Genomic DNA, 27,046 nt, shown 5'->3' on the forward strand with positions numbered 1-27,046 from the left:
ATATATGATGAAAGCAAGAAGCCATTAGAGATGGTTGGCAGGAGACACTCTGAAGGTTGCGTGCATCAAAATAAGTAAAATGCACACAGGCCATGCTTAACATTTCTCAAACTGAAAGGACTGAAGAAAAAGTACTCACGCCTAAAGTTGCCATTCTGAAGAATTCTACAGGCAAAATGAGGAGCCCCACGAGATTGGGCTGCTAACTGCAAGGTCAGCAATTCGGAAGCACCCGCCACTCTGTGAGAGAAAGACAAGACTTTCTACTCCCCTACAGAGTCAGTCTTAGAAACCCTAAGGGCACGGTGCCCTAAGGCACGGTGCCCTAAGGCACATTGTCAGAGTTTTTTTTGATAAGCAAAATAGTGAATGATGCAGGAAGAAGCAAAAGGTGGAAGCACTAGTCACTGTACCAAAAATAATCAATGTTCATTCATTTCAAGAGTTGGCATCTGATCAAGAGCCTACGGCTGCCTTCATGTTTTCTTAGCCTTCTGTGATGTTGTGGTTCTGCAGGCACAGTTCCGTGGTAGTGAATGAGTGTTACTGAATTGTGTGCCCTTTGCTAATCCTCATTGGTTTTTCAAACAGGATTCAGTCACTGAAGTTTTTCACACGTTGAAGTGAACATCCCATGTAGTCCAATTGCCTTCCTACAAAGAGATATTCCCCTTATCGCAATAGTAGTTTAAATCCTATACCATTGGCTAGTTCTGACACTATTAGAATTAACAAAGGCCCCAGAGAGGTTACTTATAATCTCTCTCAAAGAGCTGCTAACACTCCCACTAAAGTGGAACGGGGATGTATGTATATATAAGCTTTATATCTACGACTGAATTTTGAGCTCACACTTACCCATAAGCCCCAACCCAAGAACATTAGGTCTCATGACACAGCCCTGCTCCATACTTACCCTCATTATCAGATCAGTGAAGATACAGATGATGGAGCAAAACATGAAGACAGCCGTGATACCTGGCTACCAGAAAGAATAGCCTGCCCGGGGACTTAAAAGCTTGTCTTAAAATGAGCAACTATCTGAGGTGTCAGCTAAGCCCACACATAGGGAGCACACCAGTCTGTGTGATCCAAGGACTGTAAAATAATAAAATCCAAGATCAGAGGAGGAATTGTATTAAGAGCTCAAATTCTGGGCATCACGTTTGCAGAAGGATCTGGAAAGGCCATGAAAAGCCAAAATCCATTTGCAGAGTCCCCACTTGGATTAAGCTTCCACTGAACTCCAGTGGACCACTACAGAGAGCTGAACAACCTTCCCCTCAGACACAGGAGAGTGCATTGGAAAGTGGATTAATGCAGATAGAGTAGGTTTAACATCTTAGCAGTTGTTTTCCCGTTCTTAATTCTAATTTGTATTATTTCTGCGTTCTTTTGGATTGAGGTTTTTGTGTTTTATTTTGTTATTGTTGTTAGGTTTTTGGTTTCTTTTGGTATGATTTTCCATATATGAAATGCAGACTAGGCAAATCTATAGATAGTAACGAGATTAATAGATTCTTAGGGACATAGTCGGGGAAGTTGGGGGGAAATGGGGAACTACTAACAATGAGGACAAGAATGAAGAAAAGGCTCTAACATTGACTGTGGTGATAACGATACAACTTTGAAGGAAGAAATCAAGGCTGCAATAAAGGCACTGGAGAAAAGCAAGGCGCTAGGAACTGATGGAAAGCCAACTGAAGTGTTTCAACAAGCTGATAAGAGCTGGAATAACTCACTAATCATGTGAAGAACTGTGGGAGGCAGCAACCTGGTCAACAAACTCGAAAAGATCTATGTCTGTGTCCAAAGAAAGGTGATTCAACATAAAGGGAAAATTATGCAATATCAGATGCAAGTAAAATTTTGCCGAAGATAATTCAAAAGTAGTTGTAGCAGCTCATCAACATGGAGCTGCCAGAAACCCAAGTTGGATTCAGAAGAGGACATGGAATGAGGGATACCATGCTGACGTCGGACAGACCTTGGCTGAACACGGAGGATACCAGACGAGTTTCCTCGTACCTTATTGACTAGCAAAGACATTAGACTGTATGGATAGCAGCAAACTATGGATAATTTTTCAAAGAACAGAAATTCCAAGACACTTAACTGTGCTCATGTGGAACCTCATATCAACTGCGAGGCAGCCATTCAAACAGAACAAGGAATACTGAAGGATTCAAAAATCAGGAAAGGTGTTTCAAAAAAAAATCAGGAAAGGTGTGTACTAGAGTTGTATCCTTTCACCATATTTATTCAATCTGTATACTGAGCAAATTACCTGAGAACCCAGAGTACATGAAATTTGTGGCCTCCAAGTTTGAGGGAGACTTACTTAGTAACTACACCTGTGCTATGCAGGTGAAACCACCTGGTGTGCTGAATGGAAAGGACAGAACGTGCAGTATGCACTGTGGATGGTACTTCCATGTAAACAAAACGCACTGCCACTGAATCTATTTCCACTCACAGCAACCAGACTGGACAGGGCAGAACCAGCCCTCTGGGTTCCTGAAACTCCTAACTTTTAGAAGAGTAGAAACCCCACAGAGAAGCTCTTGTTTCAAACTGCTCACATTGCGATTAGCACCTCAATGCACACCAACAGAGCTCCTAACTCCATGTAAACAAACACACACACCCAAAAAAACAAATCTTCACAACTGAAGCAATAAGCAATATCAAGAATCAATAAGCAACAGCAAGCAATAAGCAATATTACATATCAATAATATTGCTTATTATATATACATATCAATAAGCAATATCAAGATCAACATCAAAAAAGCAAATGGCATTGTATGGTGCAAATTTTGTGACTAAAACCTCTTTAAAGTACTCAACTTGTCACTTGGAGCACTTGACCCAAGCCAACGGTATTTTCAATCACCTATGCATGTGCATGCTAGACAACGCACAGGGAAAACAGAAGAATTAATGCCTTGAGTTATGTTGGGCAGGAATACTAAGCTTACTATAGACTGCCATAGATACAAACACATCTGCATTAAAAGTGTAACCAGAATGCTCTAGAGCCAGGATGGTGACATTGCTTCATGTACTTGGGATATGTTACGGGGATGGACCGGTCCATGGAAAAGAAAAGAGATCACGTTAGTTAAAGTACCGCATCAATGAAAAAGCCGAAGTCCCTCAACTAGATGGACTGACATAGAAGCTGCAACAGGGGGCTCCACCGTAACAATTGCAAGGGAGGTGCAGGAGCAGGCAGTGTTTCACTCTGTTGTACGCAGGGTCGCTGTTGCAGATTCTATGACAACTGGCTATGAACTGGAAGCAGAGGCCTGGTGGCACTATGGGTTAGGGATTGGGCCGCCAGCTGCACGGTCAGGAGCTCAGACCACCAGCCACTCAGTGGAAGACAGATGAGGCTGTCTGGGACCTGTAACATCAACCATCTGAATGATAATATACAGGTTTCCTGAGTTGGGATTCATTCAATGCAGTGGGTTGGGTTGGGTTTGAATTTGCAGGCACCTAAGAACAACACTCTACTCACTAACAGACAGATCCCCCCACTGTCATCCCTCACCCACCCTGACCCACTGTATCTTCCTCTATGTGGAAAACAAGCAGAAAGAATGAGGAATCAATAGGGCAGACCTATGAATACGGAATTTAAAAGCAGACAAAGGTATCAAGATACGCATTCCATATACCAGTACCCGGAGAGTCAATTTCAACAGACAGTCTGAGTAAACCTGCCCATTGCAACGCCTTCAATCTTTCAGGAGGCTCTGCCAAACCTTCCTGGCAGAGCAGCTCGCAGGCAGGTAAGGGTTTAACCACTTCACCACAGGGAGTCTTCATCCTGGGGATCTTGGAATTTTATCAGCTCAGATTTGTGAGTTGGACCACCCTTCAAAAGATTATTTTTCATAGATTATCCATAAAAAATATACTCATTGCCCATCATTTAGGAAAACTTTCCATTTGTTATTTACTTTGAAGAAATCTTGACGTGATTATCAATGGTTCACGGTATCAGTGATTCTCTTCGCTTAGGAATAGGTGAGCCGTGAGCAAATATACCCTACATCTTCTGAAACTCCTGTAAATAAATCTCCATTTAGTTCACATAAAAACAAAGAAACACTGCTATTAAATTGATTCCGACTCATAAAGACCCTTCAGAGGACTTTGGAGGCTACAAATCTTTACAGGAGAAGAAAGCTTTGTCTTTCTCACGCAGACCGACAGATGGGCTTGAACCACCAGCCTGGACATTAGCTGTCCAATGCCCAGCGCGAAGCACGGTAGCACCCACAGTGCTGGCTCAGCAGTAATGCTGTTAGTCTACCCATCATTGCAACACCCAAAGGCTTTGCGAAACCCATTTTCAGTTCCCAAATGTGAAAGAAACACTGTCCAATTTAACAAATGTTATGTAATGCACACATATATATCTATATATAGTCCACATTATGCGTAAAATGAACCACTATTGTATGGTACACAAACATATATAACAGCAAAAATATTTGATAGTTTTATTTAATATAATTCTGAAAATTTTAGCTACAGCCATCAAACATCAAAAAGAAATTAATGTAATCCAGATAGGAAACAGAAGAAATAAAAATCTATTTATGGATGGCATAATCCTGTATCTAGAAAACCACAAAGATTCAATTAAACAATTCCTCAAACTAATTGAAAAACTTGGCAGAGTAGCGGACTGTAAGATCACCAAACAATCTGTTGGATTCTTGTAATATTAAGAATGATAATGCCGAAAAAGATATCAAAGAAATACTATTTACAGTAACTACATAAAACATAAAATATTCAGGAATAAATCTTAGAAAAGTAGTAAAAGACTTATTCAAAGACAACTACAATATACTCCATCAAGAAACCAAAAGGAAGTTACAAAAACAGAACAAGTTACCAACTTCCTGAATAGGCAGATTAAATATTGTGAAAATGTCAATATTACGCAAATTACTTCACAGACTCAATACAATTCCCATCCAAATTCCACCACAATTTTTCAGAGAAATAGAAAAATTACCAATTCTTTATGATGAGGAAAGAAACCCAGGATAAATAAAACACTTAAAAAATTTAAAAATAGAAACCTGGGAAAAATAAAACACTATTTAAAAATTTAAAAATAAAAAGAGGATCTGATGCCAAGGGTTTAAGTGGAGAGCAAATGTTTTGAAAATGATTAGGGAAAAGAAATGTACAGATGTGCTTTATACAATTAATGTAAGTATGGATTGTGATAAGAGTTGTATGAGCCCCCAACAAAATGTCTTAAAAATAAATAAAATAAAAATTTAAAAATAAAAGCAAAGTAAGAAACTTTTCACTACCAGACGTTAAAACCTACTAGACAGCCACCATAATCAAAAGCTGGTACTGGTACAACGACAGCTATGAAGACAAATGGATTAGAATCAGAACCCAGAAATACAAGCCAGCACCTACAGATACCAAGCTTCTGATAAACAACTACAAACACGTCAAATGGGAAAGAGATGGCCTTTACAACAAACGATGCTGGAAAAACTGGACCTTATCTGCAAAACAATAAACAAGACCAGCACTCACGCCATGTGCAAAAACAAGCTCAAGCTGGATCAAAGCACTAAACAGGAATCACACAAGTATTGAGGCCATCAAGGAACAAAGAGAGACAAACGTAAGGACCCTAATAAAAGGTATAAACACAATACCAAACATAACGGAAAAACAGCCACACGAGAGAAGACAAAATAAACAACCGAGAGGCACAAATTTATGCACACCAAAAGACTTCATCAAGAGTCAACAGAGAAGCCACAGATTGGGAAAAAAATATTCAGTAATAATACATCAGATAAAGGGCCCATTTCCAAAATCTATAGAAAACTACATCTTAACAAGAAAATTACAAGTAACCCCATCAAAAGAGAGGCACAAGACATGAACAATTTACCAAAGGCAATAACTAGGCGGCCAACAACCATATGAAGAAATGTTCTCGATCATTAGCAATAAGAGAAATAAAAATTAAAACAAGGAGATGCCCCACACCAACACTTTTTGGCAAAAATCAATAAAACAAAAAATAATGAATGCGGGAGAGGAGCTGAAAAGATAGGAACACTTACATTGCTGATGGGCCTGTGCAATTACACAATCACTACGGACATCAGTAGGGCATGTCCTTAAGCAGAAGCAAACACAAGTAAGTACCTTATGATCCAGCAATCTCCACTGGGCGTATACTCCAAAAGAGGGTAAGAATCCAACATGAAGACATATATGTACATCTGTTTATTGCAACATTTCCACAATAGCAAAAATATGTAAACAATCAAAAACCCCAACTACAGAGGAATGGATAAACAAGTCTGATACATTCATATTATGGAACTTTATGTATTAGTTAAAAATGATGACAACTCTCTTAAAGAATCATAAGACATTGATAAAACTAGAGAACGTTATGTTTAACAAACTCGGTCAATCTTGCAGAGATAAACATTTAATATCATCATTATTAAAAGAAGATAGCTAGTTTATAAGCCAAAAGGCAAAGCTTTGATGATTACAAGGCCAGGGCAGGAACAGAGTGAGGGGAGGGATGAAAGGGGAATAAAAAAAAGGTTTAATTTTAGGAAGACATTGCTGTTGACTTCATCTATAGAGATAGGCTGTGCTGTACTTGGAGGGGGTGCCAGCCCCCACCACTAAGCACGGGCTTACTGTGTAATATGTATTTCATTCAAAACCCCAAAATAAATCTCTCCAGATTCCTAATCCCTGAAATCTAAATAATGGTCTGAGTAGCTTTAAAAAAAATAAATAAATAAAAAGGTCAAGTAAAATTGAAATGGCCTTGGAGTATTTAGTGACAAAAAGGTTCACTTCAAACAAACCAACATTTGACATTGAACATGGGGATTTGGAACCTAAGTGAATTCAGTCGAAGTGTTACACGAACCGCAGCTCGATTCACTTATAAATACAAGTATTTCCAAAAGAGCAGAGTTTATGGAAGTCTGATCAAGTATTTTGAAGCTACTGTGTATTAGACAGAAAAGCTCTGATGATGTAATGCATTCCTCTTTGAGCAACCAAGCAAAAGGTCTGGTGTTCAAATCCAGCAGTCCACTAGATTGGAGAAAATGAGGCTATCTGCTCTCTGACAGCCTTGAAACCACTCAGGAGCAGCTCAACTCTGCCTTCAGGGTCACTTCAAGTCAGAAACCCCTCAACGGCAGTAGTACAGGTATACTGGAAAATATATATTTGAATGCAAAGAATAATGCACTTCAAGACAGAGTTAAAAAAAGAAACGGAAACATTAGCGATCACAGCCATTTACATTTTTGCTGTCCAAGAAAATTTTTTGAGTAATTGTTTTCAGGGTGGCTATGGTTTCAACTTTAATCACCCAATTAAAGGTTATCTACCATTACCCTTTTTTCTTTTTCTGCTTTTTTTAAAGTACTTAGTATTTTCACCTTTGCTGGGTTCTTGAATTTTAAAATGAAGGAAAAGAGATTAAGTGAAGTTGGAATGGCTACTACAACTACTGTTTTTAAAATATAGTTTTGGAAAATCATTTAAAAAATTACTGCACTGACGAATTTCTTTCCTGAGTCATTCTTCAAATTAACATACACTCCTAACTTTAAATCGAAAAATTTGCATCACATTCAAAATAGTTTTATAAGCATATTTCTTTCAAATTCAAAATTTGGCTTTCTTTTAAGGTGGCTAAAGAAAGGTATGGCAGGTGGGTTCCCCCCCAATATATCTATCAGTAAATATATTAATATCTCTGGCTTTCAATTTTAGTAACTTTCAGGAACTTTTTCCAAAATCGCTTATTCAAAACAGGTAAATTTTTAAAAACGTGTTACTCAGGGAATTTTCATTAAAATGGGGATAAAATGACTCCAGGTGGGAATACACAGTTAAAATGGAGTCAGTATGCGTCTAGACGTAGGACAAACTACTAGAATCTTCTTCAGAGGCAACAGAAACAAGAATTTCCCTTTGGGCAATAAGCAGGAGCAGTCCCCCCACTAACAAATTTACAGAAATATGGATCCGGTGCAATTGCCTGGATGTCTTTTACTGCCTATTTCTTTGCTTGAAAAACAATTCATTATTGATGGCAATTCTCTCCTGTCCCTGTTTAAGAAACCTGCCCTCCAGTTGTCTGTCCTTCACTGAAAAAGCTTTCTGCCAGCTTCCTTTCTCCTATTACAAAAAACAGGGTGTATTTTGTTTTGTAAGAAAAAATAAAAAACAGGGGAAAGTCCTGAGGAGTGTATGTGGGGGGACCAGGGGGGGAAATCTTCCCAACTTGAGGCGACTCGCCCTTCCACATAGACGTGTAAGCTTACCCCAAAGAAAGCCTGGGCCTCTATTTGCTGAGTTCCAGCTCACTGAACCCCAACTTTCTGCAGCTGGGCCTGTCCCTTTCTTCTTTCACTTGCCAGCTGCCAGACTTGACTGATAGCCACCAAACTGGGCCATCTCCCTGGAGTCCCCCAATCCTGGAAGGAGTTCCCCCAGCAGCCTGGGAATGCCAGTCATGTTTCAAAGGCGCGGTGGGTGCGCTGGCACATCACTGCAACCCCCGCAGCCAGGGAGTTTCTGGACTCGGACCGTGGGGTCTCCCCCTCCGCCCCCCAATCCCCCGGGGAAGGTACCCCACAGGTGACAAGACTTGGCAAACCTCAGGAGGAAGCGCTAACGTTTGCAGTGCCAGCTGCAGCCGCTCGCTTCCCGAAAAGCGCTGGCGTCGTCCTGCGAGAAGCAACAGTCAGTCCGAGGCGCTCACCTTCGAGCTGAAGAGGTGCACGGAGTCTCGGGGAGAAGGCACCGCTGTACGGAAAGCAAACAATGCAGGGGGTTAGGAGAGACCCGCCAAGAAAGACAAGAACTGGGGAACCCTGACGCCCCCACCCCCAGCCAGGGATTCCCCCTTTCTCCAACAGGGATTCCCACCGTGAACCTCAACCAATCGCCAAGCGGGGGGATGGGATCAGCTTCGGGGGACACCGCCCACCTCTCACCACGCGAGGGGCGCCGCACAGGGGGGGGTGGGGTGGGCGCTCGCACCCCAGCCTGTGTGCTGAGTGCAGCAGGGTCACCCGAAACTGGCCGCCGCCCACGCGTCCGCCCCCGGAGCCGCGCGCCCCCCACCTGGGAGCGCCGGCTACTTGGCACTCGGGCTGCGGGCGCTGCTCGGGCACCGCGCGCCGGGCGCACCAGACCCTCGGAACCGCGCGACGAGCCGCGGCTCGCGCTCCGCCGCCGCCGCTTCCGCCCCGACACGCCGTGACCCGGAGTGGGCGGAGCCGACGGGATCAGGGAGAAGTAGGGTCTCCGCCGGCACTTCGCCTTCGCCCAGGCTCTCGCCCCGCCCTGGCCATTTCCGCCGCTGCGCAAACCCGAGTGCCCGGAGAGGGGTGGGCGGGGCCAGGCGGTACCCGGGGGTGGTGGGCGGGGCCCGTGGAGGGTGGGCGGGTCCAGGCGGGGCCCGAGGAGGGGTGGGCGGGGCCCGTGGAAGGTGGGGGGTTCCTGGCGGTACCCGGGAGTGGTGGGCGGGGCCCGTGGAGGGTGGGCGGGTCCAGGCGGGGCCCAAGGAGGGGTGGGCGGGGCCCGTGGAAGATGGGCGGTTCCTGGCGGGGCCCGAGGAGGGGTGGGCGGGTCCAGGCGGTACCCAGGAGTGGTGGGCGGGGCCTGGAGCGGGACTTCTGAGAGGAGCCGGGAGTGGAGGTCAAGCGCCGAGGGACTACAGCCGCTGCTGCAGCTGCCAGACTCAGGTAATAATGGCGGAAGCACCTGGTGGCGGAAAAGGTACTTTCCCCCCCCGGACGCAGAGCGCGTGCGTGGGTGATATGGGCATCCTAAGGAACGCGAACATCCAACCCTGCCACGGTGTTACCGGGCCTGAAACAGGAACTGAGATGAATGACCTTTGACCATTTTGGTTTTGAACCAAAGCATTGTTGTGTATGAATTATTTTTTTTTTGAAAAGCGAAGTACCTGGCATGCTCGTCTAGGTAAATTCTACGTCAGTTTAACAAAATGTAAAAATAAAACTTAAACAGAAGCACTGAAAAGGGAAAGGATAATGTTTGGCGGGAGAATGGCTAGTAAACTTGACTGCCTTAGCATTGGAATTTGTACTTTCATCTTGTTTTATTTCGCCGGAAAGCTATTGGGAGAGTTATGTTCCATGATGCTTATCAAGATTTACGCACTCTGCTAATTTAAAGTATCACTTAACTCGAGGTGCTATTGATCCACGGGGTTCAAGTGCATGGGCCAGTGAGGACGCTCTTCCAAGTCTGAAATTCAAGTTTGTTCCCTGCAAGTAACTCTTGGCTCCTGGGTCTCTCAGAGCAAATGTTTATGGGAAAAATCAAACTTCAGCATTTCCAAATTATCTTGCATTCATAAGGGTTATGCTTCTTTTATGTCTGTTGTACTTGAAAATTCCTTTATGAAAGTTCTAGTCAGAGTCCAAAGTTGCTGGCTGGAATTAGAGACAGGCGAATTGGAACACTCTGTTGCATTCCCCGGTATGGTCAGATCGTTCCTTAACTGTCACCTGACTTTGTCAGGAATTGACAAAAGTCACTTGTCAGCAAATACTTACTGAACTAACTTGATTTATGTTCCCAGTTCTGATGGAGCCACCTTGCCCTTAGAACGGAGGCTAGATTTTGCAACTAAAGGGGGACTTCTCTTGAAATACCTGCTTTTATGTGAGGTTTTCTGTTTTCATGGATAAATCATTAATTTTTTTAAAAACCCACAAAACTCGCTGCACTAATATGGACTCATAGTGACACTATAAGACAGGGTAGGACTGCTCCTGTGAGTTTCCAAGACTAAGTCTTTGCCGGAGTAGAAAACTCCAACTTTCTCCCGTAGGGTGATTGCTGGTTTCCAACTGCTAGTCTTACAGTTAGCACCCCAACTTGTTAACACCCCAACAAAACAACCAGGGCTCCTTATCATACATTATAGATCCACCCACAATAGCATGCAAGTGTAGTCCAAAAGGATCCCTCCGTGATGTAAGCTACTTTACATTAGATCCCTGACCTAAAGTTAGTGATTGATCAGCAGAAGGAGATGTGCCCAGCTACCACCACCAAGTGCTCCCAAAGGAATCCCATTAGAACAGCGGTTCTCAGCCTGTGGATCGCGACCCCTTTGGGAGTCGAATGACCCTTTCACAGGGGTCCCCCAATTGCAAAATTACAAAAATAATCTAATGGGGGGTCACCACAACATGAGGAACTGTATTAAAGGGTGGCGGCATTAGGAAGGTTGAGAACCACTGCCTTAGAAGGTCCTGGATAGAGTGGGAGTGAAATGGAAGACCAAAACTCAAAATCACAAGAGGCCCTCAAGACAATGGCCTTGAGTCACCTTTCAAGTCCAGAACTGACCTCACCCCCTTGATAGACTAACCAACCACGTAAGTAAGATCACAAGGATCGTATTTTCCCAAGGCCAGCATTTAGGAGATGGGAGGAATGGAAACAGGAAAGCCTTGGAGGAAGTGGAATAAGTGATAGTGCGTTGTTGCTGCTGCTGTTAGTAGGTCCAGCTCATAGAGAACCTATGTACAACAGGATGAAACAGGCCCTGTCGGTCTCACAGTAGGTTTTATATTTGAACCCATTGTTGCAGCCAGTGATTCAGTTACTAGCAAGGGTTTCCCTCTTTTTCACTGCCCTTCTACTTTACCAAGCATTAAATCCTGTTCCAAGGATTGATAACATATCAAAAGTGCATGAAACGTGTCTCACCATCCTCACTTCTCAGGAGCATTCTGGCTCTACTTCTAAGACAGATTTGTTTGTTCTTCTGGAATTCCATGGTTCTTTGAATATTCTTTACCAAAACCATAATTCAAGTGATGCAGGAAGTATCAAAAGAGGATGGGAGGAATACCCAGAGCAAGAGGTGGCATATGATCAAGAACCAGTGGTACTGAAGGCAGAAATCCAACTGATACTGAAGGCATTAGCCAAAAACAAGGCTCAAGGAACACCAACAGGAAGCACTCATTCCTGTACATAAGAAACTTAAAACACAGCTACCTGACCAACCTGACCAATTAGAAGAGATCCACATCTTGGCTTATTCAAAAGAAAAGTCACCCAAAAAAAAGGTAGAAATCATCGACCAATATAATTAATACCACATGCAAGTAAAATTTTGCTGAAGATAATTCAAGAATGATTTCAACAATACATCAAGAGGGAGCTTCCAGAAATGTAAGCCAGAAGAGAATGTGAGACGAGATGTCATTACTGATATCAGATTAGGCTTGGCTGGAAACAACAGAAAGATGTTTATTTGTGTTTTATTGACGATGCACACACGTTTGTGTGGATCTGTGGCAGTTAGATTTATGTCAACTGAAGGTATATGAAAGTGTACTGGTAGGATCCAACCTGTCAGTCGGGTGACAGCCTAATGATGCTGTCTCGGGGGTGTGGCCTTCTAATCAGAGAAACTGGGAACTTCCCTATCTTTCTGCCACTCTAGCTTCCTGCCTGATAGAACTCTGCCCGCCTCCAGGGGTGGTCTCACCTGGTTTGCCGGAGCCTGAGAGCCACTGATGCCCTTTCACCCTCCTACTCACCCAGGACCCATGTGATTCTGCATCCCTCTTCACGTTTCTGCATCACCAGCCTATGTGAGGGTGAAGAGGGCTTGCACCGGACTTGGGAACTTGAGTTGGACTGGGCTGGGATGCCTTCTTGGTGTAAGTTTACTTCTTGATATAAAAACTGCATATATGAGTGTCATTGGATTTGTTTCTGTAGACAACCTGGCCTAACACGGGATCGTGGCAAACTGAATAGCATTGAGACAAATGGGAATTTCAGAACACACAGGTGTGCGCATGTAGAACCTGGACGTGGACCAAGAGGCTCTCCGTTGAGCAGAACAGGAGAATATTTTGTGGTTTAAAATCAGAAAAGGTGTAGGTCAGAGTTGTTTCCTTTCATCATACTTAATCTATGTACTGAGCAAATAATCCAAGAAGCTGCGGTTTATGAAGAAGAACTTGGCTTCATATTCTGTCTTCTTGGAGGAAGGCGTTTTAACAACCGTCACACACTTTTTCATGCTGAAAGTGAGGAGGACTTGAAGCACTTGCTGATGGAGATCGAAAAGGGTAACCTTCAGCATGGATTGCAACGCCATGTAAAGAAAGCCAAAATGCTCACCACTGGACAGAGAGAGAACGTGATAAATGGGGAAATACTGAAGTTGCCAAGGATTTCTCTCTTTCTCTCTTTCTTTCTTGGACATATTTTCATTGGGCAAATCTACTGTACAAGACCTCTTTTAAGGCACTGATGAGGAAAGAGACCATGTTGAGGATTTCAGGTGCACCTTTCTCCGTACCATCATATGCATGTGAAAGTTGGCTATGGAGTAAGGAAGACCAAAGGAGAATCAGTTCATTTGAATTATTGGCAAAGAATGTTGGAAGTACCATGGACTGCCACAAGAGAAGGTGTTAAGGGGATTGAAATGGATGAGGTGAAACTGATGAGGGTGGGGGAGAGTGAAAGAGTTAGTCTGCTGTTCATTAAAATACTAGCAATATAACCATTTAAGATTTAGTGGTTGGAAATAAAAAATATAGCAGTCCCCTACTTGAAGTAAAATTGCTGTTAAGCTTAATCCATAGAGATGGGCTTCTCACTCAGGAAGGTGGAGACAAGACCATTAAGATAGGTAAGTAGACAGAAGCATCCCCATTTAGATAAATAATGGAGGGTGATACTTCAGGGGATGCTGGTCTGGTAACCCCTGAAGAAATGTAAGTGTTAATACTTATTCCCTGTGATTGATGCACAAACCTGCTTTTTGCCACATATTTGGGGGATATAACTTGCTTGACTTTCACTGGGTTTTTGCAGCAGTTTCTCTCCTTCCCGGTAACAAAACAAAATGTGTGTTAATTGTTGGATGTAAAACTGGTGATCTACTCTGTAAACCTTCACTGAAATCACAATTAAAAAATTTTAATACATAGTTAACGATTTGATCCCACCAAGCAGTACCTTACAAGAAAAGTGTAGTGATCTGCTTCCATCTTAACAACTATATCTGTTGTTAGGATAGAATAGAACTCACAGCCCCATAAGGCTTCCACACCTGTAATCTCTACAGAAGGTGGCTGCCACATCTCTCTGTAATGAAGATCAGCTGGTGGGTTTAAACTGTCAACTTTTACATTAGCAGACATGTGTTTAACCACTCCACCACCAAGGCCCCTGGTTCCAGAAAACCTAAGCCAGGACAACCCTGTGAAGCAGTTCCACTCTGTCACAAGGGGAGCCATGACACAGAATCAACTTCATACGGTTTCGTTGTTCATCGTATGATCAGAGACAAATTACTTTTATCGGTAATTTAAAGAAAAAGAAGCGTGCTGGTATGTTGTCTTGATATTGCAAAGTTGACATCGAAAGAGCAAGCATTTTCTTATTCAGATTGATTTGGAGTTCTGTTAGTTTGTAGTTATTTGCAGCTATGTTTCCAGGGTGTCTCGCTTGTTTTCTTTCAAGTCCCTTCATTTTACATGCAAAAGAGAAACTATGAGGAACTCATTAAAAATATGCAGACTGTGGAGACTATGTACTGTTGCTCTTTCCTGAAACACCACCAATAACTACAAGACTTTTAGTGTGTGTGTGTGTGTGTATGTATGCATGTCTGTGTCTGTGTGTATGTATATATGCGTGTCTGTGCGTGTCTGCGTGTGTCTGTGTATTATGTGTGTGTGTGTCTGTGTGTGTGTCTGTGTGTGTGTCTGTGTGTGTGTATACCTAAACTACTAGGATGGGGGTTAGGACATGAGACAAAAGCCAAAAGGCAGATGGTCTTGTGGTAGAGAGTTAGTCTGCATTCAAAGCTGAACTCCACAGGCACTGGGGAACGGCAGGGAGCAAGGCTATTGGCATTAAAACAACCAGCTGCTTTCCAGTTCTTGATCACTTATACCTCAGGGACGTCCATTTGCAACTTTTAACCCCGCCAAGACTCAGGAATTAGACATTAGACATAGTGGTTACATACTGGGCTGCTAACTGAGGGCTCAAGTTCAAAACTAAAGAGATACAGTCTTGGAAATCCACCCAGGCTGGTGGTGTCACTAAGGGTTTGAATCTAACTGATGACAGTGTGTTTGGCTTGGTTTTTTTTGGACTGGGAGGTAGTAGGATGAAGTAGTTGAATGTGGGGGACTTGCTTGAGTTGAATTCAGAAAAGACAAAATCGACATACCGTATATACTCGAATATAAGCCGACCCGAGTATAAGCCGAGGTACCTAATTATTACCTGGGCAACCAGAAAAACTGATTGACTCGGGTGTAAGCCTAGGGTGGAAAATACGGAAGCTATTTGGTGAGTTTCAATAATCAAAACAAATGAAAATAAAGTTACTAAAATCTGAGGCATCAGTGAGGTAATGTATTTAAATATTTATTTTAAATAAAAGGACAAGTCATTTAATATTAGTAAACCAGCACAGTAAGTGAAAAATAGGTTCAACAAAAACCATAAGGTATCAACAATGATACCTTAAGAGTACTATTCCCTGAGCTCAATCAGCAACCAAGCTAAAATGTAAAGAGTTAAAATCCTTCAAAACTGGATTCCTCATCATCATCCGTATCCCAATGCAGAGCTTCAGCTGGTGTGAGGTCATCATAGACGCTGTCCTCACTGAGATCGCCGTCATCACCACCACTGCTGTCATTTTCCTACAAAGCGCAGTCTTCACTGCCATCCATAGTATTCCTAATACTACATGTCTGGAAGGCACGTCACACCATGTCTTCTGGAATGTCTTCCCATACGTCTCGAACTCACTTTGCATTAACTCTATGTCAGGCTTCATGAGATTTCCTCCTTTTGTTAGTCGGGCTTGACCAGATGACATCCATTCATGCCACATACTTCACACATGGTTTTTAAAAGGCTTATTCAAAGATACACGTCATAGGATGGCTCTGATTGGTTAGATGTGAGTAAACAAACATTCAAAACCCTGCATTGTCAGCGGGGCTTTGAATGAACAGCAGAGAAATGGCAATCACCCGCAAGATAATGGACACTACGCTAGTCCCGTTACCTCAGGGGTAGAGGACAGGGGGAGGCCAGCAAGATGTTACACCTTGCTGGGGTACCACTGACCCATGTATAAGCCAAATCCCAGTTTTTCAGCACATTTTTTATGCTGAAAAACTCGGCTTATACATGAGTATATACGGTAGTTCTTTTTTAAATTCCTAGCCTCCAGATGGTAGCCCGTAGGAATCTTTTCTTTCACTTGTACGTGAGAAGCCCTGATCCACAGAGTTTTCGAGATGGGGACCTTTCAAAAGCAGACAACCAAGCCTTTATTCTGAGGTGCCTCTGGGTAGGTTTGAACCGCCAACCTTCCTGTTGATAACTGAGATTGGGCCACCCAGGGACTCCTAGAATAGGAGGGCCGTACTGGAAATGAAATTAAATGAAATGCGGAGCTCCGCCCTCTCTATGAGCCGGCTATAGAGCAGTGGTCCCCGGGATGCACAGGCCCTTGGAAAGTCTGACCAGTATGAAGGAAATGAAGACTATGACATCTAGGTTTTCAAATGGAACCCGCTGACATCACCCTGCAGTGAAGCCCACAGTCAAATGACCCCCACTCGTGCATTTAAGGTGGCATTTATTTATTTATGTTTTGAGTGCGTTTAAAAGTCTAACGAGCTTTGGGCTACCTGTTCTTCAATTGTGAGGATGGCCCAGGACCAGACAATGTCTCGCTCAGGTGTACATTGGGCCCCGCCGTGTCAGAAGCAAACAAACAACATTATTAAGAAAGCCTGGCCATTTGATGAAAAACTTACTAGAAAGGTAGAAACCAAACAAGCCAATATAAAAAGCAACTTGGAAGTAAAAGGTGATACAGATAAGTGAAAAAATACCAAGGGGCTGCAAAAAGTTTGTGGGGAAAATGGAATGAAAAGATAATGGAATTTATCCACAAACTTTTTGAAGCCCCTTAGTATTTAATAAGAACAAAATTATAGATAGCGTCGGACAATGAAAAGGAGCTCCTGACAACTTTCTAGCTCTAAAAATACTAAACTCATTACTATCGATTCTAACTCATAGCAACCCTGTAGGACAGGGTAGACTTGCCTCTGGATTTCTGAAACTGAATCTCCTCCCACCCGCCCCCCTCGTTAGTAATGTAGCTTTTAAAAGGAGCTGTATATACATCATCACAATCAGTTCTTATGCTCCCCTCCCAGATTCATTATATGCTCCTCAATTCCCTCACCCTCCCTTCACTTCCTCATAAACCCTTGCATCAGTTCTTGTCTCTATGCATCCACTCCTGTGCTTCACAAACTGAGACACCTAACAGAAACACTAAAAAATCAAATGAACTAGGAAGAACAAAATAATACTATAAAGACAAAAATTAAAGAAAAGACCACCAACAATATTTTAAAAGCCAGAAAAGAAATATTTGAGCCTAGAAAAATTCTGGTTGGGTCAAGAGGAAGGTCACCTGACTAAGTACCATATCATACCATGGTTCCATCCACCCTAATCAAGTTCACAATAATTTCTGTCTGATGGTCACGCTGTTCGAGTCCCTCACCTGTGGCTAGAGGGGCTCTGCCAGAGGCTTATTCTGACCAGATACTCTGCAGATGGATTTGGGGCTCCCACTGTCCTCCACAGCCTTCTACAAATTGGGGGTTCGCAATTTAAGCTCTGATACTTTTCCCTTCGTCATATTTGGATTTTGTCATCATCATCTTTGGATCACACCAGCTAGTGTGCTTCCTCCGTGTGGACTTAATTGATGCCTCGCCCAGATGCCTGCTTGTGCAGATACAACAAGCCTTTAAGACCCCAGACACTATTCCAGTGGATAGTTGGGCACCATCTGTTTGCTTCACCCCACTTTGCTGTAGCGCCCTTATCTTGATCTCCTCATGAGGGTGAGTACTGAGGGAGCATGAAACAAGGCCACGTTAGAAGAACTAACTGTTCTTGGATTGGGGCTTGAATTAAATGCGAGCCCAGATCCATCTGCTTGTCCCTATGTTATAAATAATTCTGGTTTACTTCAGCGTTCCTATTATGGCAAAAATAAAAACCAACGAGAACAACAGCAATAAAAAAACAGAAGGCAGAAAAACAAAGAAACAAAAAAAGGAAAACATTGTCAACCATCCCTCTGTGGTTTAAGGTGACTGCATTGGGAGCATCACTCATTTATCCGATGGCGTAGAATTGGGGGTACTGTTGATATGAGGAGTTTGTGTGATTGCCGTCCAACTGTGAGCTGCAGTCCACGGATTAGTGCTTTGTAAGATTGATTTCTTAATTGACTGAGCTCTGTGTACACTCAGCGCGGGGGGTGGGGCTAGGGGAAACTTTCCTCTATCATTTCTTACAAGGGCAGTTCCTTGCCTCTCAGATTAAAGCCTGTCATGTTAATGTAATGGAAGGGGAACATTGAGGAACTAAATAGATGGTGGTCCGGGTCTCCCTTCACTGGACACCCACTAAGCTAGGGGGCCAACAGCTACCATTTCCACAGTCTTGGGGTTCTACTCTGACCCACGGTGCTGCTATGGGTCCTAAAGACTTGCTAGCAGTGAGTTAGCAATTCTCTCTCCGGATGGGAGAGACTGAGAGATCGTAGGTGGCTGCTCTAAGCTTTCAAGACCCCAGTCACCACTCGCCAAAGTTGGATTTAGACTCTTGTCTTTGTGGACTACGTTATCCCAATTGACTTTGGAATCCTCTGAGCTCAAACCTGCTACTTCCAGTCTCACCTAAAGGAGTTGCAGATGGTAGTCTCATTGAGAATAGAGATGGTGGTTATCATAACAAACCTTGTTGACCAAACTAACTCTTTATATTGAGCACATTCTGGCTTCTAATAATTAGAACTAAAATTTTGAAAGAACATTTTCAATAGGAGTGTCCGGTTACTTTGTTGTCCTCACCTTAAAAAAATCTTTTTAAAGCAATGCCTTCTACTCTAATGGTAAGATATCCAAAAGACAAAAGGCAAACTCACTGCCATCAAGTTGATTCCAACTCACAGTGACCCTATGGGACAGGAGTAGAAAGCCTCATCTTTCTCCTGTAGCAATCAGATAAAATACAGCATATTTCAGGAGCTACCTGAATACTGAATATGCAGTCTAAGGGAGGCCTTTACCATCAGGCTCATTGAAAACCCACTTTTTCTGTGGCCTTTCCTTGGATGTTGAAGCGTTTTGAAAAGCACAGTGGGGAGTTGGCCCTGGTGCCATAGTGGATTATGCATGTGAGCTGCTACCCAGGGGTCAGCAGTTTGAAACCAGCAGCTGCCCCACAGGATAAAAATGAGACCTCCTGCTCCCACGAGGCTGAAGAGTGTCAGACGCCCCCAGGATGGTTCTCTTCTGTCAGACTGAGTTGCTGTGAGGCTGAGCCGACCGCCTGGCAGGGAGTAAGAAGCACAGATGTTTGCTGATTGTCTGCGGTCTTCAGTAGGATTACAGGGCCCTTCAGCGGTGGAAACGGTGATTTCTATTGTTCATTTAGGCACCGGTGACAGCTGCCTGTGAGGCGAAGGCGGTGCCAACACAACCATGGACAAGGCACGAGCCTCCCTGGAAACTAAAGAGTACCCTGACAGCAGCGTACAAAGAGATCACGCGCTCACGCTGGAAGACTGGCAAGACAAGTGGGTGACCCACAAGATTGGCTTTCATCAGGAAGAAGGACATCGGTAAGAACTGCGTGTCCGTGACAGCAAAGTGGTCTGTCCAGAGCTGGCTTTGGAAATAGAGACACTCAATAAATTTGAGTGACCTTAAGATGCACCTCTCTCTCACACACACAAACCTCATAGGTGTGTGTTTCTATGATATCACACACACAGATTTTAGGGCTTCTGAACTCGGCGACATGTTATAATGTTATAGTTAAATTGGCCGTGTTTTCTCATCCCACTGAGTATAAATAACGATGTGACTTGCCCATTGTTGGCAGCTCAGATTTATGAAATCCGTCTCTTATTTAATCCCCTGTGGTTCTTCATATTACTCTTGCCTGTTTATCATACACATGCATAAACATGATCAGGCAACGTGTACGCTGAATCCTCCGATGCTGGATGTTGAAGCGTATGCAGTATGTTGGCTCTGCTTGCTAATAGTGTAGGTTCAGATGCTGAAGCACCATTGAGATCAGTGTTTACTCTCTGGGGGGTGATAGTACTGTCTGGGGGCCAGCGGGGCGATCCGTGGGGCTACCAAAGCAGATGCTGCCACGTTGCCCTGGATGATGGGCTGTAGTATGAACCTTTTCAATGGATGTGGATGGAGGGGTGACGCTGAGTGTTTCTTTTTTGATTATTTTTTCTGAAAAGGGAGTGGTAGGCTAAATGCGTTTGGGAACCTAGGATCTAGATAATGGAAGTTGGGAAGTTGAGAGAAAAGGATCCTTGAGCTAGTAGTCATCTTTGTAGCAGCCACAAGGATTCATGGGACCAATGCCCGGTCCAGTGATCCTTACGGACCTGCCTTCTTGTTCATGCAGCGCCCTCACTTTCCCTGCACATAATTGGGACATTTGTGCACCAAGTGGCAGCTGGGGCATCATGTTGAAACCCTGTTTCCTGGGTTCTTGCCCCATGTTCCTGCATCAGTGGCTTCAGAAGAGCCACGTCTCCACGGGAAGAATGGCCTACAAGACTTGAACTCTCCAGAACTACCTCTGAGGAGAGCCGAGCACACTGGCGGAGAACTTCCCTTACCATGAAGGCTGAGAAACGATGGGCTCAGAGGTCCCCTCCCTTCCTCTCCCACCAAAACAAACATTTGGGGTATTAGCAGAGAATTTCCTAAGTCTGTCATCTACGATGAAAAAATATTTTTGGGGTTTAGTTTTAATTACTAAGCAGGAAAGCCTTGGTTTGAACCAGTTTTACCACTTGCTGACTGTTGCTTTGCTTCCCTGTTGCTTCCCTGTTTCTTTGCTGATACACTGGGGACTGTAACCATCGATGTTAGTTATATTGTTGGACCATTACGGAAATCCTACATGAAAAGTTTATAGCCCTAAAATATATATATAGCACTGTGCAGTCATAACTCTTGCTTCTGTATTTGGGCTTATTAACTAAAAAAGCAAATAACTCTTTTTCCCTTCCCAGGTTATTAAAGAAGTATTTGGATACTTTTCTTAATGGCGAGAGTGGCCTGAGGGTGTTCTTCCCTCTTTGTGGAAAAGCAGTTGAAATGAGATGGTATGAGCAGATAAGTATAAATACATATACTCTCGGGCCTGGATGAATTCTTTGGGTCATATTTAACAAAACATCAGTTAAGACATTCTGTTCTGATGAATTGCATAGGGTTTCTTTATGTTCACTGGCTGAACATAGAACATTCTTAATGAATCTGGTGTAGTTGGCCATGCAGTGGGCTGCTAACCACAAGGTCAGCAGTTGGAAACCCCCAGCCTGCTCTGAGGGAGAAAGACCAGCCTTTTTTTTGGTCTTTTTTAATTCAAAGATTTTTTTTTGTCTTCTTTAAATCATTTTATTAGGGGCTCGTACAATTCTTATCACAATCCATACATGCATCCATTGTGTCAAGCACATTTGTACCTTTGTTGCCATCACCATTCTCAAAACATTTGCCTTCTACTTGAGCCCTTAATATCGGCTCCTCATTTTTCCTCCTCCTTCCCCACTGCTCCCATCATAATTCATAAATTATTATTATTTTGTCATATGTTACACTGTCCAACGTCTCCCACCACCCTCTTCTCTGCTGTCCATTCCCCAGGTAGGAGGCTATACGTAGATTCTTGTAATAGATTCCCCCTTTCTACCCCACATTCCCTCCACCCTCCAGGCATTGCCACTCTCACCACTGGTCCTGAAGGAGTCATCTGCCCTGGATTCCCTGTTTCCAGTTGCTATCTGTACCAATGTACATCCTCTGGTCTAGCCAGATTTGTAAGGTAGAATTGGGGTCATGATAGCGGGGGAGGGAGCATTTAGGAACTAGAGGAAAGCTGTATGTTTCATCGTTGCTACCCTGCACCCTGACTGGCTCATCTCCTCCCCACAACCCTTCAGTAAGGGGGTGTCCAGTTGCCCACCGATGAGGTTTGAGTCTCCACTCTGCACTCACCCTCATTTACAGTGATATGATTTTTTGTTCTTCGATGCCTGATACCTGATCCCTTCGACAGCTCGTGGTCACACAGGCTGATGTGCTTCTTCCATGTGGGCTTTGTTGCTTCTAAGCTAGGTGGCCACTTGTTTATCTTCAAGCCTTTAAGATCTCAGATACTATATCTTTTGATAGCCAGGCACTATCACCTTTCTTCACCACATTTTCTTATGCACATATTTTTCTTCAGCAATTGTGTTGGGAAGGTGTGTATTAGGGAATGCCAATTTAATACAACAATGTGTCACAGATCATTTTATTGGGGGCTCTTATACCTCTTATAACAATGCATATATCACTTTGTATCGAGCACATTTGTACATAAGTTGCCATCATCATTTTCTAAACATTTTCGTTCGTTTTTTTATCATTTTATCAGGGACTCATACAACTCTTACCACAATCTATACATACATCCATTATGTCAAGCACATTTGTACATTTGTTGCCATCATCATTCTCAAAACATTTGCTTTCTACTTGAGCCCTTGGTACCAGCTCATTTTTCCCCTTTCTCCCTGACCCTGCTCCTTCATGAACTCTTGATAATTTATAAATTATTATCATTTTTTCATGTCTTACACTGTCTGACATCTCCCTTCACCCACTTTTCTATTGTCTGTTCCCCAGGGAGGGAGTTATATGTAGATCCTTGTGGTCAGTTCCCCCTTTCTACCCCACCTTCCCTCCACTCTCCTGTTATCGCCACTCTCAGCGCTGGTCCTGAAGGGATCATCTGTCCTGGATTCCCTGTGTTTCTAGTTCGTATCTGTACCAGTGTACATCCTCTGGTCTAGCCAGATTTGTAGAGTAGAATTGGGATCATGATAGTGGGGGAGAAAGTATTTAGGAACTAGAGGAAAGTTGTATGTTTCATCATTGCTATACCACACCCTGACTGGCTCGTCTCCTCCCCCTGATTCTTCTGTAAGGGGACATCCAGTTGCCTATAGATGAGGTTTGGGTCCCCACTCTGCACTCCCCCTCATTCACAATGATAAGATTTTTTGTACTTTGATGCCTGATATCTGATCCCTTTGGCACTTCATGATCACACAGGCTGGTGTGCTTCTTCCATGTGGGCTTTGCTGCTTCTGAGCTAGATGGCCACTTGTTTACCTTCAAGCCTTTAAGACCCCAGACACTATCTCTTTTGATAGCCGGGTGCCATCAGCTTTCTTCACCATATTTGCTTATGGATCGGCTTTGTCTTCAGCGGTCGTTTTGGAAAGGTGAGCATCATGGAATGCCAGTCTAATAGATCAAAGTGTTCTTGTATTGAGGGAGTTATTGTGGGGAGGCTCAGTGTCCATCTGCTACCTTAATACCAAACCTATAAATATATGTACATTGATCTATTTCTCCATCATATATATATATATATATATATATTACATCTATACATTTCTGTATTTAGACCTTTATAAATGCCCTTTGCTTCCTAGTTCTTTCCTCTATTTCCTTGACCTTCCTCTTGTCAATTTCCTTTGACTTTCCTCTTGTCCTGAAGGGCTGTTCTGAGTTGGGATGGACTTGACATCAGGAGGCTTGCTGTAGTTGTTACTGGTGAGTGTAGAGTCTGAAGCCTTAACAAGTAGACCAGGAGCAGAAATGGACATGACATTAACCCTTTGAAGCCTTTGAGTTTCCAGGAAAATTAATTAGTTTGGAACCAATGCAGAAACACACACACACACACACACACACACACACACACACCAACTTCCCTCTTACAGTCCCTAGATCTTTATATGTATTGTGTTGGGGGTTTGGGAATTTAAATGAATAAATGTTATCTGTTTGAAATGAACAACTTTGGGTCAGTGTGTACGGTCCCAAGTTTGGCTCAGTGTCCCAACCAGCCCATGGATGATTTTGTTATCTTGAATCATTGCTATAAAACTAGTGCTGAGGAAAGTATTTCTCGTGAATAATTTCTGTGAAGAGAATTTGAATTAATCAACAAGCCACTGTGACTATGTTTGCCATGAGTCAGCATCCGATTCTGCTTCATAGCGACCTCATTGAACAGAGTAGAACTGCCCCTGTAGGTTTCTGAGACTAAGTCCTTGTGGAAGCAGACAGCTTCGCCTTTTCCTGAGAAGCAGCTGGTGGGTTTGCAACTCACCTGTAGTCAACCACCCACCTCTGGCCCACTGCGCGACCAGAGCCCCTTACTATGACTTAGTGAGAATTTGGTTTAAATCCAAACCAAATTTACTGCCAATAGGTTGATTCTGACCCTAGAGGACAGGGTAGAACTGGCCCCTGTGAGTTTTAGAGACTGTAACTCTTAAGGGAATAGAAAGGCTTAGCTTTCTCCCATGGAGTGTCTGGTGGTTTCTAACTACTGGTCTTGTGGCTAGCAGCCCAACTCATCACCTACCGTGCCCCTCTGCTTTAACTGTGATTATAAAACTGACTGCCATCGAGTCAATTCTGACTTATAGGGAACCTATAGGACAGGGTGAAACTGCCCTGTGGTTGTTCACAGCGTTTCTGCAGGAATAGAAAGCCTCATGTTTCTCCCTCTGAGCTGGCTGGTGGTTTTGAACTGCTGACCTTGCGTTAGCAGCCCGACGCACAACCACTACACCACCAGGGTTCCTTCAACTGTGACTATAGGCTGCCCTGAAATAACACACCTGGAAGTCTCTTTCAGTGTAGAATCCTGTTATGATGATAATGTATAATGCCGAGACATAGTGTTCATTTTTAAGCTCTTCGACTGAGAACATTGATCATGAAATAGGAAAAAAAACGAGTAGCAAACGCAACTTTACAAGGCTCCATTTCTTACATAAATACAGGTTGACGCACCCATGGAATGCGCACACCTTTGGAGTTCATTTTCAAATGGAGATGATGACATTTGAGTCGGCACCCACACTTACCAACTTAGAGCATTTATGAGCTAGATGGCTGCTTTGACTTAAGATTCTTCCCTGATCATGAACTTGAGAAAATATATACTGTATTGTATTAGCCCTCAACCGTAACAGGCACACTGAGCCAAGAGACAGAACCTGCAGGAAAACTGAACTGTCTTACAGTGACAGCATACAATGCTGCCACACAGGCTGATCATCTAGCTCTCACAGAGGGTTTGAAGGCGCCTTGGTGGCGTCGTGGATACACATCAGGCTGTGATCGGAAAGGTCAGGAGTTTGAAACCACCAGCTGCTCTGAGAGAGAAAACGGGCTTTCTACTCCTGTAAGATCTTGATAACTTACAGGGCCAGGTCTACCCTGACCCATAGGGTCACTGTGGTCGACATTGACTCTGGCAGTGAGAGCAGAGAGTTTGAGGCACCACCATGTTAAGTGTGATTGCTAACTATTTTGGGACTACAACCAATTAAACCAATTGCCATCGAGTTGATTCTGATGCAGGACAACTCCATGTGTTGGATAGAACCACCCATAAATAAGGTTCCCATGAGTGCGATCTTTATGAAAGCAGAGAACCTGCTGTTTGGCAGATTTGAACTGCCAACCTTTCAATTGGTAGGTAAGTAGAAACTATTTGCTCCACCCAAGGACTTGGGTACTGGATTTGCATGTACGTTTGGCATATGAGAGACTTTGCACGCTGTTCATGTGTACCATCGTAAATGGAATGTGGAGGTGGTGCCTGGCCTCCCCTGACTGCTCAAGGGAGACCCACCCTCTACCATCCAATCCAATGAGATACATAACGGTTTCATATGGGGTTTCTGGGACTGTAAATCTTGAAAGTAGCAGGCAGCCTCATCTTTCCTCTCTGGAGTAGGTGGAGGGTTTGAACCACCAACCTTGTGGTTAACAATCTGATCACCTGATGGTGCCACCAGAATCCTGAACATTTCTAATCTGAATTGTAACCTGTCAGCTGCCCTCATAGACCCCATAACTGTGAGTTTGTGAGCCCTGTGTGGCATGGCAATGATTTGTCAAACCCAGCCAAGAAGTGGGGTGCTGTGGGCAGGCAGTTGGTGTCAGAATTGGCCAAGAAGGGTCTAGCCTCAGCCTCATAGGCATCAACCTTGGGTTGATGAGTGTGAGAACCTCCTTCCCACTTCCTGGGAGTTTCCCATTTCCGTCTGTCCTACTTGGCTTGTTTGATAAACAGGAATGTGTTTCCATGAATGCCGAAAACGCCTTCCACAGACTTCATCGTAACTCAGAAGCTGTAACTTATCTAATGACCATTTGCAGAAGCAAACTTGAAAAACGGTTTTTAGGATAAAGCACCCCACTGTGGCACTGATGTGCTTCTAGGAGTCCCTGGGTGGCTTACTGGCCACCGTCTTGGACAATGTGAATAGACATTTCCACCATCACAGACCGTTCTACTGGTCAGCACGGATGGAGAGAAGGTGAAATGCATTTCTAATCCAAAGGCTTGTTTACCCTCAGAAGGCTCTCTAATCAAGCCCATGGGGAGTAAATCAGCATTCTGAGATAGCATTTTTCTGAAACTTATTTTGCTAAGAAACCCTGGAGGTGTCATGGGTTACCAGTTGGATTACTAACCACAGGTCAGCAGTTCAAGCCCACCAGCTGCTCCACAGGAGAATGATGTGGCTTTCTCTTCCATTGGGATTTACAGCCTTAGAAACCCACAAGAGCAGGGGTCCTAAAGGGTGACCATGAGTCAGAATTGACAGAATGGCAGTAAGTGTGTAGTAAGTTCATAGAAAGCAGCCTTTCATAGTTGAACACAACAAGAAGTTGGAGACTGTAAGTTAATTTTCCTTCATATGCTATGAAGCCCCGTG

At 43.5% G+C, this 27,046-nt stretch overlaps 2 protein-coding genes across 6 annotated transcripts in view; one reads left to right on the plus strand and one right to left on the minus strand.

Annotated features, from left to right (window-relative positions):
• KDM1B (lysine demethylase 1B) overlaps positions 1-9,414 on the minus strand; it is a 59,601-nt gene extending 50,187 nt beyond the window's left edge. For 2 of the 5 annotated variants that reach the window (XM_075533433.1, XM_075533426.1), the window contains exons 1-2: positions 9,184-9,414; positions 8,714-8,862 (exon numbers count right to left, since the gene is read on the minus strand). The gene's annotated coding sequence lies outside the window, so the exon portion shown is untranslated. The remainder of the gene's footprint in view (positions 1-8,713; positions 8,863-9,183) is intronic. The other 3 variants (XM_075533432.1, XM_075533436.1, XM_075533435.1) reach the window with 3 other exon arrangements.
• Positions 9,415-9,709: 295 nt separating this feature from the next.
• TPMT (thiopurine S-methyltransferase) overlaps positions 9,710-27,046 on the plus strand; it is a 33,341-nt gene continuing 16,004 nt past the window's right edge. Inside the window, exons 1-3 of the mRNA XM_075533442.1 lie at positions 9,710-9,806; positions 19,642-19,828; positions 21,257-21,349. Coding sequence (XP_075389557.1) covers positions 19,689-19,828; positions 21,257-21,349 — 233 coding nt within the window. The 5' untranslated portion in view covers positions 9,710-9,806; positions 19,642-19,688. The remainder of the gene's footprint in view (positions 9,807-19,641; positions 19,829-21,256; positions 21,350-27,046) is intronic.

The sequence above is a fragment of the Tenrec ecaudatus genome, chromosome 1 (genome assembly GCF_050624435.1).
Source record: "Tenrec ecaudatus isolate mTenEca1 chromosome 1, mTenEca1.hap1, whole genome shotgun sequence".
Taxonomy (NCBI): Eukaryota; Metazoa; Chordata; class Mammalia; order Afrosoricida; family Tenrecidae; genus Tenrec; species Tenrec ecaudatus.